Source organism: Aythya ferina, assembly GCF_964211825.1.
Source record: "Aythya ferina genome assembly, chromosome: Z".
Taxonomy (NCBI): Eukaryota; Metazoa; Chordata; class Aves; order Anseriformes; family Anatidae; genus Aythya; species Aythya ferina.
Window position 1 is genome coordinate 15445852 of NC_140299.1, and position 13666 is coordinate 15459517.

The following is a 13666-nucleotide window of genomic DNA, read 5'->3' on the forward strand; positions in this document are numbered from 1 at the left end:
TTTAATTCAAACTCACCAACATTTTCCTTGGAGAATGGCATCAATTATGAATAATTCACTTATCAATATCTGGTTAAAGGCAGACGATCATTAATACAATGTACTTCACTGCAGAAAAAAAAGCACCTGTAGTTATGTCAAAATACAGATTACATTCTGAACTAGAATATAAATTGATAGAAAATGCATTCTTTCCTTCTGTTAAGGCCAACATGCAATTAAAATAAATTTTATCTTACTTTTTTTTTTTTGGGGGGGGAAGGGGGGAACTGGGGATTCAAACATTCAAACATTTTTAACTTGGCAATTATAAGAACCTACTTTTTAAGACCGCAATCCATTAAAATCAGCACAACCACTTCCTTCGACTTTAAGTTGTGAGACTTGAAAATATGTGGAAATAGTTTCAATTGGTATATGAAATGTATGAATTAACAGTAGTATTTTAGTGATATGTATTGCACATTGTGCATGAAGTTACTACCTTGAGTAAACAATTTTTTTGTGTGTAATTCACATACTTTTTGTATTTCATATTAATTCAAGTGTGACGCTGCAGTAAAGCACAAATTCATTAAGATACATTTTTAGGGTTGGTTTATTTTTGCTATGTTTTTTCTACACATGGCAAATATCACTGCATAGCTGGAAAAATCAATGCAGTTGAAATGCACTGGTAAGAAAATGTTAGGCAGTTCATTTGTAATAGGGAGGTGCATCTCCTAGGTGACGTGGGCTGAAACAAATATTTGACTTCTTTTTTTCTTTAACCTGGCTACCCACAAACTGGGCGTCACTTTACCTTAAAAAGCTGTCCATGGCCTGAGATAAAGTTGTCTAAATGTCAGGAAGAGGCACAAGATTAAGGTGCCTGTCTGGAGAGGGACTGACAGAAGTCACACGTGACAGGTGCTTGCTGCTTTCCTCAATATATTCATTTCTTTGGTAGAACTGCTAGAAATGCAGAAGAAGAGTATGTGCATTTTTAAAGTACTGAAGGAGTACCCCATTATCCGACCTTTAAACACAGCTAGAAAGAGAAATCATTTCAAGTAAGAATCAAGCATCTTATGGTACAGTACCAGTCTGAAGGACTGATGGGGGATATAGTTACCAAAAATATTAAATGAGAATCTAAAAATGAGAAAGTGTTAATTTTCCACGTTATTCCTATGCACATTTAACTCTGAAACAAATCTGGATAAAGCCCAAAACTCTACGCATATATTATGAAACAAGAATATATAACTTTCTACAGTGACTTGTACTCTTGCACAAAAGATTTTTATTACTGGCATTTCCCAACCTGTAGTTCAAAACACATTACAAACAGGCAGACTATTCTTGTTGAGGGAAGGCACAGTTCGAGATGGTGTAACATTTTCCATGCATTGCTGAGTGTGCTGCAGAGAACCTTTACAACTTTGCACAGAAGGTCCCTGGTACCCATTAAGCCAGTCATCACAGGTTATAGTTTCTTATTTTTAGTACTTTTTACTAATATGTATTTACTAACGTAAATGTAGTATAATTTAAGTAATGCTAAACATAAACACATCACCTGATCTTTGCACTGTTTGATAAGTTCAGCACCTGATAGCCTATCTATGCTTTTCCATGGAATTACTTCCCTTTTTCAGCTATTCATCAACAACCGGGGAAATTAATACCCCATCTCCTTAGCAGGCAATGGAGCTCAGTGAAACAAAACCAAAAGCAACCCCTCGCCCCTCAGCCTGTCCTCACAGGAGAGGTGCTCCAGCCCCCTGCTCATCCTCCTGGCCCTCCTCTGGACTCACTCCAACAGCCCCATGTCCTTCTTGTGCTGGGGGCCCCAGAGCTGCGTGCAGGACTCCAGGTGGGGCCTCATGAGTACAACGAGACGGTGAATCACCTTGCTCAGCCTTCTGTCCTTACTGCTCTTGGTGCAGCCCAGGACAGGGTTGGTTTTCTGGGCTGCAAGCTCACATTGCCAGCTCACGCTGAGCTTTTCTTCAACCAACACCCCCAGGTCCTTCTCCTCATGGCTGCCCTCAATCCATCCTCTGCCCAGCCTGTACTGGTGCTTGGGATTGCCCTGGCCCAGGTGCAGGACCTTGCCCTTGGCCTTATTAAACCTCACTGAGGTTCCCACAGCCCCACCTCTCAGGCCTGCCCAGGTCCCTCTGGATGGCATCCCCGCCCTCCAGCTTGTCGACCACACCACACAGCTTGGTGCCACCAGCAAACTCGCTGAGGTTGTACACCAAAAACTAGACGAGAACTAAACTTTTACTTTGTGACTTTTTCTGAAACTTTTTTTTTTTCCCTGAAATTTCGATTTCAGTGTAATAATAATGCATTTTATTTTGCAGTAAGGATGATGTTGCACTTCAGGAAAAATGCTATGTATGTACAGTAGTAAGACCAAACTCACATTTTAAGCAATTTTTATTTTCTTATACCTTCCAGAATCTTCTGTAAAGCTTACACATTATTGTAATTAGCAAGTTTGCCTTTAAACAGTCCTTAAATATTTACTAGAATTCCTTAGTTCCAAATTAAATATTCATAATTAATGTATTTTAAATCAAGCACTCTTGTTGACACACATAACATTGTAATCAAACTGTCTTCTTTCCGTTGTCTAATTGTCTGCAAACTGAGTATCAAGCAACTACAGAAGAACAGAATTTAGTGTAAACACTGTATTATGGCAGTTCGTGTTGAACGAGGTGCAGATTCACAGCTTCACTTTTTGAAGTAAAAAAAAGCATTTAAAAAAAAACTACTGAATACAAGAGTCCAGCAGAAAAACAAATAAATCACCTCAAAAGGCTAACTGATGTTTTTCAGAAGTGGCACACACTACTACGCTATAATACTTAGCATCTATATAGTACTTCATGTTTTTAAAGTGCTATACAAATGCTGTCCAGACAAAATGTAGCCAGAATCCAAATCTGGAGTGAATGGTGATCAGGTGAATGGCACGATGACAGCGAAGTGTAACATAGTTACTACAGAGAGACCAAGAGCTTCATAAATAAGTTAGCTATACATGAATGATAATGACCACATATTTTTCAAGGGGAATGTATAAATATGAAATTATTAGCATTTATGGAGTAGGTTTCTGTGACCACAACGAATCGACACGGGAGCTGTAACTGGCTTCACAGGCTTCAAATGCCTAACTTGGAATTAACAGGGAACATAAGGAAACCATATCAGTGACAAACACAGCTCATTTCAACTGCTAATACGAAAAACTTCAGACCTATCATCCTTACACATCAATGTGAATCCCATGTTTTATAGACATTAATTCTCTAGTGCCTGTCAAATACATAATAAATGAACACAGATGAGGTAAAGATGCTGTTATTGCCACATACAGCCAATATGGCAAAGGAGGAGTTTTTCCAAATGGACAGATCCAGAGGCCATGACGAATCCCATCACGAACATGATGAGAAGTCCAGGATATGAACAACATCCAAGGAAGAAAGCACCATGAGTCTTTAAGCCTGAAAAGGTGCATAATAAACTTTAATGTCAGAGCCACAACAGGAATCACAGTAGAACAGTGGAGAAGTGGTCTCTGCGGAAGATTCAGAGCAGCCTGCAGAGAAGAAAAATATAATTGGCAATGGCTACAATCATGACAAGCAAAAAGAAGGTTTCATGGATGTTTAGAGGTGTATTACCAAGGGGCTGAGTGGAAGTGCAAAGATAAACATACCATTCCTTCCCGCTGTGGCTATTCAAAGCCAACCATACGAACACCCAGATGTGTCAGAGCTCCGTGCTGTCCTGTCAGCAACAGGGCTGAGGGTGCTGGGACAGGCTTTTCTCTATTTTGTGACATGAATCATGCACCCTACTGAGCAGTACTAGCAGCAGGAGAGGAAGCGAGAGGGATGAGGTATGCTGTTTGTCATCTAGTCACACAGCAAACAGGAACCCGCACAGTGTGCTGCACTGATTATATATATTTAATTTCACAACAGTGGGAAGGAGACCAACCATACGATACACTTGGAACATCTAATGTGCTTCATTGGCATTTACTCTCAAAAATTATACTTTTATTAATACCTGTTCTCTGTTAAATGCTGTCAAGCCAGAAATTTCCAATTCAGCAAAAAATACTGAAGTTACATATATTTCACTTGCCTAAGCTTTGCTCCATTAGATTCCCACATGCTTGTTTGTGACTCTTAGGTCACAAGGTAGTGACTAAGCTTAGTCCTGTTTAGGTGACAGGACTAAAAAGATCACAAATAAAAAAAAAAAAAACAATGATGAAATTGCAACAACTTTAGAGGTATAAACCCAACTCCTTTAAGTTGCTGCAATGGGTACATTTTCAGCAAATCTGTTTTTGTTTCATATGAGCGTATTGTTCAGGGATTAAAGGTAGAAAATCTTGTGATGGTGAAACTGTCTATCACCTACCCTACAAAGACAATCAGATTTGTGTTACTGTCAGCAAGAAGCTAAAACATATATATTTTTGTAATTGCAGTACTGTCATCAGGCTTCCAAAATGCTGTTGCCCAAGTTCTGAAAGGATGGCCTGTTTTCTCTTTTACATTCTGTAACTAGATCAACATTCACATCCTTAAGTTGCCAAGCCCAAGAGAGGGAGATGTAGTTCTGTTTGGCAATATAAGTGATTACATTCTTTCTCCTACCAAATTGCTCACCCTTTAGAAATCATGATGAGATCTTTAAAAAAAAAAAAAAAATAGTATATTCCTTTCCTGCCTTACAATATCCAAACACCCCACAAAAAGTACAACATCCCCAGGTGGATGGACTACAGGCCTGGGGGACTCTTGTCATTGAAGACACACCTGTACCACATCCAACCCTTCACGCCACTCTCGTTTATCAGCCAAGCTGAAAGCAACTGCAGGCTGCAGAAACTTCCTGAGTCAGTGAGGCTGAGCACTGGTTCATAGACTTTATACATTTGCGTGCAAATCTGGAATACACAGAGGTACAAATTCCAACCAGCAAATTCTTTGTAGACTTCATATTTATTGCCAAAAATAATGTGGGCAAAAGGTTAGATCACATGCTGCTCGGTACACACGTATTTGTCAGAGTAAATGTAAGGACCGCAGGTGACTATTTACCCTGAATACTCCAGAAAAAATAATGATGAAATTGTGAAAAGCGGCCCACTAGCCAAATAGTCCAAGCAACAAGCAGTGTCAGCAGGAACAAGCGGAGGAGTCTGTAGGTAGCAACCTGCAGTAATGGCAAAACTGCCTTGTGCTGCACTGAAGAGCTACTTCAATAAAGTAACCTATCATCAGATTTAATAGTTGTGATTAAGAGCATGATAATTAATTGTGTATAGCTATGTAAAAAGTACTACTGTTATAAATTAGTAACAGTGGAGTGGTTAGTTAATTAGATTTCTTAATTTATTAGTTTCTCAGTTGCATAAGCAACAAACACTGTAGTCTCGTAAAACAGTTACTCTCAGTCCTGCAATCTGGTAAGGGAGAATGAGACTGGGACTAACAAATAAGCAGTAAAAAGGTAGTAAGTAATAAATCATACAGGCAACAGTCTGAAATTACGACACGAAACCAAAAGTCGCATCATATTAAGCTGAGGAAAGAAAAAATCACACATTAAAATCAGGTCTAGCTAGCCAGGCAACAACACAGCAGAGAAGTTTATGGGGATTAGGTTAGATCACAAACTAAAAAGACTGCTTGCATTGCAAGAAGACACAAAACCCATAGCAGGATTTTTATGCTGTTTAAAAAAAGACAAAATTGTATGTATTTGTAAGCGAAAAGAATTAAACAAACAACTCAGCTCAAATTTAGGCTATTTTTGTTAAAATACTGTATGTGGTTTGGGACAGGGCCCTTTAAAGACAATTTAAGCAAGAGGCAATCCAGAGGAGACCAGAAAAATGGCAGGACATTTAGAAATCATAAATCCAGGTCCTCCAGCCTTTACTCAGTGAGTTACTTAGTTAAGAGACTTATTGTAAAGCAGAATGTCTATTCAAGTTGCAAAAATCACACCGTTACAGATCTACATCCCTGATTTAGAAACCTACACAGGATACAGTTTACAGGTAAATATCCCTTATTAACCCAATTAACATACAGAGGAGAGTGGAGTTAGGTAGGCAAGGGACTTTGACAGGGCCTTTGGGCATCTTGCCTTCTCCTTATTTCATCTATGTAAGTGTGGCTACTCAAGGGCTACTCTTCTGCATGCTGCACTTGTATTCCTAATTTAAAAAAAATAAAAATAAAAATGAAGAGAGCACAGCAACCGGACATCTTTTCTACACGGGTATTAAAGAAAACGAGATCTAACCATCAACATCGGTAATTTAGGTTCAATACTAGAAAAAAAAATACATATAGCTGCTTGGAAACTGAAAAAACACAGGAAGAAATTAACTGATATAATTCCAATAGTTACCTTTGTTTGGGACACAAGGGGCAGCCTACACAAACATTCTCCATCACAGAAAGTGTGAGCATATTTAACCTTGCCTCGCTGGGGGCAGCAAGGAGGCAGGTCACCTCCCAGTCCCACAACACAACGCCCGATTTTCTCAACTCGCACTGATGAAGGGCGCCATCTAGTCGTCATTGAGAAGAAATACCCGTGATGAGTACCAGAAAAAGTTGCAAGAACATTTTAATGGTTTTTTTATAAGTTTTTAGTCCCTCATTACTTGTGCTTACGATTTTAAAATAAAGAATAAATGTGAGAATAATTATGTTTAAATGCTGTACTAAAACGTCGCCATTACAGGACTCATTAAGCAAACTTTCCTTTTCTTTATCTAGTTCTCTAATTTTATGGCATTTCCACCTGCAAAAAGTACAGGAGAGGGGAGGAGCAGGGGTACCTAGGGAAGCACCACCCCAGGCACCAGCACCTGCTGGGTGGGTACAGCCGGCGCAGAAAGCAGCTCTGCAGGGCAGGCCCCGGGTGTCCTTGTGGAAGGGAGCTGAGCAGCAGCCAGCAGCGTGCCCGTGCCGCAGAGAAGGCCGGAGGTGTCCTGGGCTGCACCGAGGAGCGCTGCCAGCAGGCAGAGTGAAGCGATTCGCCCCCTCTCCTCAGCACTCGTAAGGCCACCTCTGGGTATCGTGCCCAGCTCCAGGCCCCCCAGCACACGGGAGAGGTGGAGCTATGGAAAACCACGTCCGATGAAGGGCCACCATGGTAACTAAGGGACTGAAGGAGCCTTCCCCGCTGGAGGAAAGGCTGAGAAATCCGGGGCTGCTCTGCCTGGAGCAGAAAAGGCTGAAGGGGGCAGATCTCACTCATCAAGGTCTAAAAATAGCTGAAGGAAGGGTGAGGAGAGAACAGAGCCAGACTCTTTCAGTGGGGCTCAGTGCCAGGATGACAAAAACAGAGGCAATAGGAAAAAAGTGGAGCACAGGAGGCTCCCTCTGAACATCAGGAAGCACCTCTGTGCTGTGCAGGTGATGGAGCCTGGGCACAGGCTGCCCAGAGAGGCTGTGGACTCTCCTTCCTAAAAATTCACCTGGACACGGACCTGGGCACCCTGTCAGTGTCCCTGCCTGGGCAGGGGTCAGACCAGGTGGCCTCCAGAGGCACCTTCCAACCTCAGCCACCCTGTGATGCTGTGAAAACATCCTCTTTGTCAAAGAGGAATAGAACTGATCATATCAGAAGGTCCATCAAACTTACCAGTAGGAAAACATCTTTTATTTACAATAAATACTGATACTGTACACAAATAAAAAACCTGTTTTCCCACTGGAAGTCTGATTTTTTTACATCTCAACTATAAACAATGTTTCTTGCATATATCTCTCTCGTCCATTTTTTAAGAAAAGGTAAAACATTTTGGATTGTAGTTCTTTATTTAAAGGATTGCAAAGAACAGCAATTTCCTCTCCACCTCTTTCCTTCCTCTCCTGCCTCTGTGTCCTAAGAATTATGTCCTCTGTCATCCATGTAAACAGCTTAACACTAGTCTGAGCAAGCAGGAGAAGAAAGAACAGGACACCATGGAACAACTTATGCTCTGGTTGAATAAATAAAAGTTTCCCCTTCTGTACAAAGTAGCACCTATGCATATATGTGCTAGCAACACCATAGCAATGCCTGGTTACAAGCAGAGTGGCATGGCTCTAGGGGTGGGGACCATGAGCTGGTACAGCCAGAGCTTGTGGACGGAGCAAATGTTTTGGAGAGCCTGCAGAAGAGAGTGTTGTTTCAGGGGAAGCTGAGAACAGGTGGTTGGAGCACACAGGGATATATGTACGTGTGTCAGCAGGGGAGTGGGCACACGACACACCAAAAACACAGGAGAACCCCTGAGAAAAAACACCACAACCTAGTAAACTCATTGTACTGATAAACGGTACTGATAAAGGCAGTTCTGCAAACTGTCTGTTAGGCATATATTCACATATATTCCTTAGCAGGAGCCAATTCACATTTTTCCTTTTATTAACAAGTTTGACACTTGCTTGATTTCTTTTACAACCAACTATATTTAAGGACAATCTCAGATTATTTTTTCTTTTTAAAGGTGAACATGCTATATACATATTGCTGGTTTGTGGGAGACATGTTTATAGAGTTGACTAAAAACAAACCTCCTACTGCTCAGTATGAGTGGTTGAATGAAACAAAACATCAGCTGGATGATCTGTTTTCTAGATTTCTACTCCTTACTGTACGCAGAAATGGAATAATCCACTTCATACACAAAGCGTGCATGGCAGCAGTTAAATGTTAATTTGGATAACCAAACAACCATATTTGGATAACCATAGGATACCATGGAAAGAGGCTTTCAGAACTTTTTCAGAGCCTCGTAAGGGGTAGAACTTAACAGGGGATGTGGTATTTCTTCATTTTAAAATCATAACAATTTTATAAAAATATGAATTCCCATATATCTTTTTAAAATGCATCTAATTAAAGTATCATTTTGTTGTTGTTGTTTAGGATACGGTAGATGAACAATAAAATTAAGCTGCCACCCATCTATTCACTTACCTTTAATGACAGGGAGCCAGCAAGGAAGAAGTGGTCCACATCGATGACGGAGGCAAGGAAGCCAGCCAGGGTGACTTCCGTGAAGTCGCTTTTCTTCCTGAGTCCGATCACTATCGCCCAGGACCACATTCCTAGTATACCATGCACTGCATTATCAGAGAAGGCTCGGAGCCAGTCGTTTTGCTGAATGAAGGAAAACTGCAGAAGCTTGTCTGCAACAAAGCAGAATACTCCCAAACCTAGACTAGAAATAACTGAAGCTGTGCTGAAAGTTTGGAGGAGAGCATGGGCCTTTTCAGTCTCAGACGCCATGGCAAAGACCACGTCACAGCACACAAAATGTCATCAGGATATACACTGTGCATTGTCCCACGTATCTTCAGTTCTGCAAATGTCAGAAAGAAAAAAGTATTGAAGAAAAAAGTCATTAGTAGAAAGCATTTGTCATCACAGCTACAAATAAGCACAAGAAAACAATGTTTGCATTTAATATTCCTACGGAAGCTTTGATTTTAATCAAGTTCATTTAGGTGACAACTCTGAATTAAAATGCTTGTCCTGTTCCAATCAGCACACACACCTTCGTAACACAAAAAGCTCTAACTCCGCTTTTTGAAATGCAGTTTCACAAAATAACTTGAGCTGTGTCTATGATAAGACACTGAATATCTTTCAAGATTCCTCCTGGCCTTAAATTCATGATATTCATCAAATTAAATCCGTTCCGCTATAACAATAGGACAAAAAAAATCAGTTTCAAGTATCCTTGGAATTTATGCTCAAAAAATCTCAAATATGCCAGAACAGTTAAAAACAAATTTCTAATCTATATTTTCAATATCTTTCATAGTTTGTAAACATATTTATTATTGCCATGGTACACCTCTCTGAGCTATTCCTTGTTTATTCCAGGGTAAATAAGATTCGCGATTAGAATAAGCATTAAGAACTCCAGAAACACTGTAATATCCTCACTGTTGACAATAAACACAAAAAGACAACACCTTTCAATCAAGCAGAGGTAACCAAAACTAACTTCTTACAGAGTGAAACTACGTATGCTTTTCCTCTACCTCCTTAGCATTCCAGCAGCAAACTCTACGGATACTTCTAGGACTCCTCTATTATTTGTCACGTTACCTTCAGAACAGCTCTTTCTGCAGAACTTATAAAAGAACTAATCCCCATCATTTTAGCTTTCAAGAGCTGACCACTATAAGTTGAAAATAAAGGCATTGCTATAAGTATTAATAATCACTTAAAAGTCCTTAAACAATATTTATGCTTATGTAATTGTTATGAAACCCACTTGCACAAGATTATTTCTGGGAATAATTACCCTGACCTTAAAAAAATGGTTGACACCTCAAAAGAAATTTCAAAAGGAATCTGAGGTCCAAAAGGACCTCACCAAAGAAGCAACTACAACACACCTGGGTTATAAAGACAGAGCACTCATTTTAATAATAACACTAAATAAAAAAAAAAAAAAAGAAAAAGAAAAAAGAAACATACATGTATATCCACATATAATTGATGTATTCCCTAGCTTTGTGTTGTTAAACAGGCACCGAAAAGCAGACTTTAAAGCACAGTATCAACTCTAACTATCCAACTACTATAATGTTCTCTACTTCTGTGTAGCCCCATCCCTGGCAGTGCTCAAGGCCAGGCTGGATGGGGCTTTGGGCAACCTGGTCTGCTGGTAGGTGTCCCTGCCCATGGCAGGGCTTTGGAACTGGGTGATCTTTAAGTGCCTTTCCAACCCAAACTGCTCTGTGGTTCTGTGATAGAGCAGTTTCAAAGCCTGCATCCTAAGACACTGCTATATCTTTGCAATACATTAAATCTTGATAATTCCTTTCTTAGTAGTTATACCAGGTACATTTTTATTCTAAATATGCGTTTTCAGAATGTATCAGACCTTCTTTATAAATGAACACTTCTAACAACATCGATTGACAGTATTTTAGAATTTTAATCATTATTAATCATAAGCCCCAGAAAATATAAAATGTTTTTTTCTGGCTTATTTACATGCCTATTTATTGTAAAATCATCCACAAGACATGACTACTGGCATTAATCTTTACAGAAAAAAAAAGTCACTGAAGGATTTATTTGGAAAAGGTTAAAAAGAGAAAAGAAAGCATGAATAATACATGGTCTTTGCACACACATGAAAAGAAGTGGGTCAAGTTTAGAGCCTGTTAACCATGACTGCGCCTCTTCTGAATAAATATACAAAATATTTCCTGAAACACTGGAACTGTCATTTTTTGAGGAGTGATTTACAATATACTGCATATTTATGAATAAATTATTTTTCAAGGAACAAATCACAATATCCTCAAAAAATGTTTCTTTTACAAAGGCACCATGACAGATTGGATTTTATTTAAAATTATCATAAAATCTGTGTTAGAATACAAAGAATACAATCTGGTGAGAACTGATGTAGCAACATAGCCTTAAAAAAACACATTGATATTCGGAGCCAAACTTACCATGGAACTAGGAGAATACATTTTTTCCCATTGCAGTTGCTTTATTCCAGTAGAAAATGTGGTCTATGCCTTAGAGTTGAGTGTACTCCGCTTGCTGAATCCAGTCCAATCCAGTGCAGGGAAGACAAAATGCAGTTTTTTCTGTGCCTAAATAAATCAAATAAATCAATAAATTAAATAAAGTCTATGCGTGGTCAGTCCAGCTAACATGCTGAAGATTTAGGGTGGGTCTACACGAAACACATGCACATGACAGTTGATCTAGTACCACTGTTTCGAGCTGTCATTGCTCATGACATTTTTATATGGGATACAGCATTCAGTATAATCTGTCTATACTCCCCAAATTAAATTTTACAGATATATTTGATTTCTTTTATGGAAACATGAAAAAACTAATTTCAACAAATATATAGTTGTCTTTGTAAATTACTGACGCAATAAGATATTTATATTAAAGCTGCAAATATGCGTTCAGGGAAACACCTGACACTAAAATGCCTTCAACCTCCTGGCATAAGAGCAAAATAAAAATCCAATGGCTAAAAGTAGCATTTAGAAATGTTATTGCTCTCCAAATTTTTTTGCTACAATTTAATGAAATACATGAATGCAAATAGGAATTAAATGTCTAAAGTTCTATTGTCTGTTTTATACAAGAAGTCAAAAGATCACAGTGATCCCCTAGAATTCCATAATCTCCTCAAGAATATAATTTAATAGCGGATATTAATCTATATGAAAAACTTCATAAAATAGTATTACCCTTTAAGACACATGCTCAAACTGCTAACGTGTTACCTCCTGGAAAAGCAGGTATGAGCACAGAATGATCTGCGAAGGACTAATAATGCAAATATTTTGCGTCTGATAATTATAGTGGATGATAGGGCTCAGAGGGTTGGAGCAGGTCAAAGAGGAAAGCAGACAAAAGCTCACAAGACATCTGCAGAATTCCACCACGATACTGAGGAACGAACTGAATTAAAAGCAACAAAGAAGGAAGAAAGCAACAAAGGAGGAAACAAACAAACAAGCAAAGAAGTGAGCAACCAAGAAAACATAAAACAAGGAATGAGCACTTTTTAATTAAATTGTTTCTTTCAGGGACCATAAGTCAAAGTACTCGCAAAGAGCCCTCCCAAGCTACCAACATGCATCCCTGCTCCTCCAACAGCACTTTGGAGCTGAGAGGAATTTGAGGGGAAGGAAAGAGTTGAAGGGAATATCCCAAAAGTATGCAGCAGCTGGAGACAAACCGCAGTGCAAGACAGCAGGGGAAAATTTCATTTGTCATCCGGCATCAAAAATAATAATAATAATAAAAAAAAGTACGGTTTATTTATTACCCTAATTAATTACAACTATGCCATTTGGGCCATAAACAGCTAACCCAATTTAAGACTAAAGCACTGCCGTGCTGTGTAAGGGGACTGGGGGTGAGGGAGGACGACAAGCCAAGCCAGAGGGCTGCCCGGAGGTGGGGGCACCCTTTTGTTTCCCGGCAGAGCAGCCACAGCTTCCCCGCAGACCTCTCCTCGGCCCTCAGGGAACACGAATGCAGCCACCTTTAGGGCAAAAACCCCGCAGTTAGGAGCCTGACGGACGCCAAACTGGGAGCCCGGGCGGCTCCCGCTGCCTTCCCGGCGGTCACGCCTGACGAGCCGCCCGCAGACACCGCAGCTCCCTCCGGGGACGCCCCCTCCGAAAGGCCGGCAGCTGCCCGCGGGGCCCCCTCGGCACACCGGGACCCCCCAACCCGCCTCGGGGCGGCGAGGAGCAGCCCCAGCCTCCCGCCGGCCCCGGCGCCCACCTGAGGAGCGGCGGCCGCCGGCAGCCCCCGGCGCCCCATCCCGCCTCCGCCTCATGAGGAGAAGCGGAGGCGGGCGTCGGGCCGCCGCCGGGCCCGCGGGCATGCGCGGCCGAGGAGCAGGCTGGGAGCGCGGCGCCCTCCTCCTCTTCTTACTCCTCCTTCTCCTCCTTCTGTTTCTCCTTCTTCTCTGTCACAAACGAAGCTACAACTCAGTCTGAACTTAGTCATATTTATAAAAGGCAATTAAACAGCGCTGAGTGCGCGGGGAGTCTATGCTCTACCAACACGCACACACGAACATCAAACCTTCTAAAAATACAGAACATTGCTC

General features: G+C 40.6%; 1 protein-coding gene across 5 annotated transcripts; it reads right to left on the bottom strand.

Annotated features, from left to right (window-relative positions):
• Window positions 1–2412: 2412 nt before the first annotated feature.
• TMEM267 (transmembrane protein 267) lies at window positions 2413–13451 on the bottom strand. 5 transcript variants are annotated; one of them, XM_084503796.1, is made up of 4 exons: window positions 13336–13451; window positions 11523–11669; window positions 9016–9400; window positions 2413–3604 (listed from the first exon to the last, which is right to left on the bottom strand). In XM_084503796.1, the coding sequence occupies exons 3-4, from the start codon at window positions 9325–9327 to the stop codon at window positions 3269–3271; spliced, it is 648 nt and encodes a 215-aa protein (XP_084359922.1). In that variant the 5' UTR covers window positions 9328–9400; window positions 11523–11669; window positions 13336–13451; the 3' UTR covers window positions 2413–3268. The 5 variants fall into 5 exon arrangements, with proteins under 5 accessions (XP_084359922.1, XP_084359921.1, XP_084359923.1 ...); XM_084503795.1 differs by lacking the exon at window positions 13336–13451 and adding an exon at window positions 13091–13329; XM_084503797.1 differs by lacking the exon at window positions 13336–13451 and adding an exon at window positions 12986–13005.
• Window positions 13452–13666: the final 215 nt, after the last annotated feature.

What these genes read in the sequence shown, in the direction of transcription:
- TMEM267 (XM_084503796.1), bottom strand. Translation starts at nt 9,327, where the DNA reads ATGGCGTCTGAGACTGAAAAGGCCCATGCTCTCCTCCAAACTTTCAGC. An exon ending in CTGGCTCCCTGTCATTAAAG is followed by an intron (nt 3,605 to 9,015) that starts GTAAGTGAATAG and finishes TCTTCTCTGCAG; the next exon opens with GCTGCTCTGAATCTTCCGCA.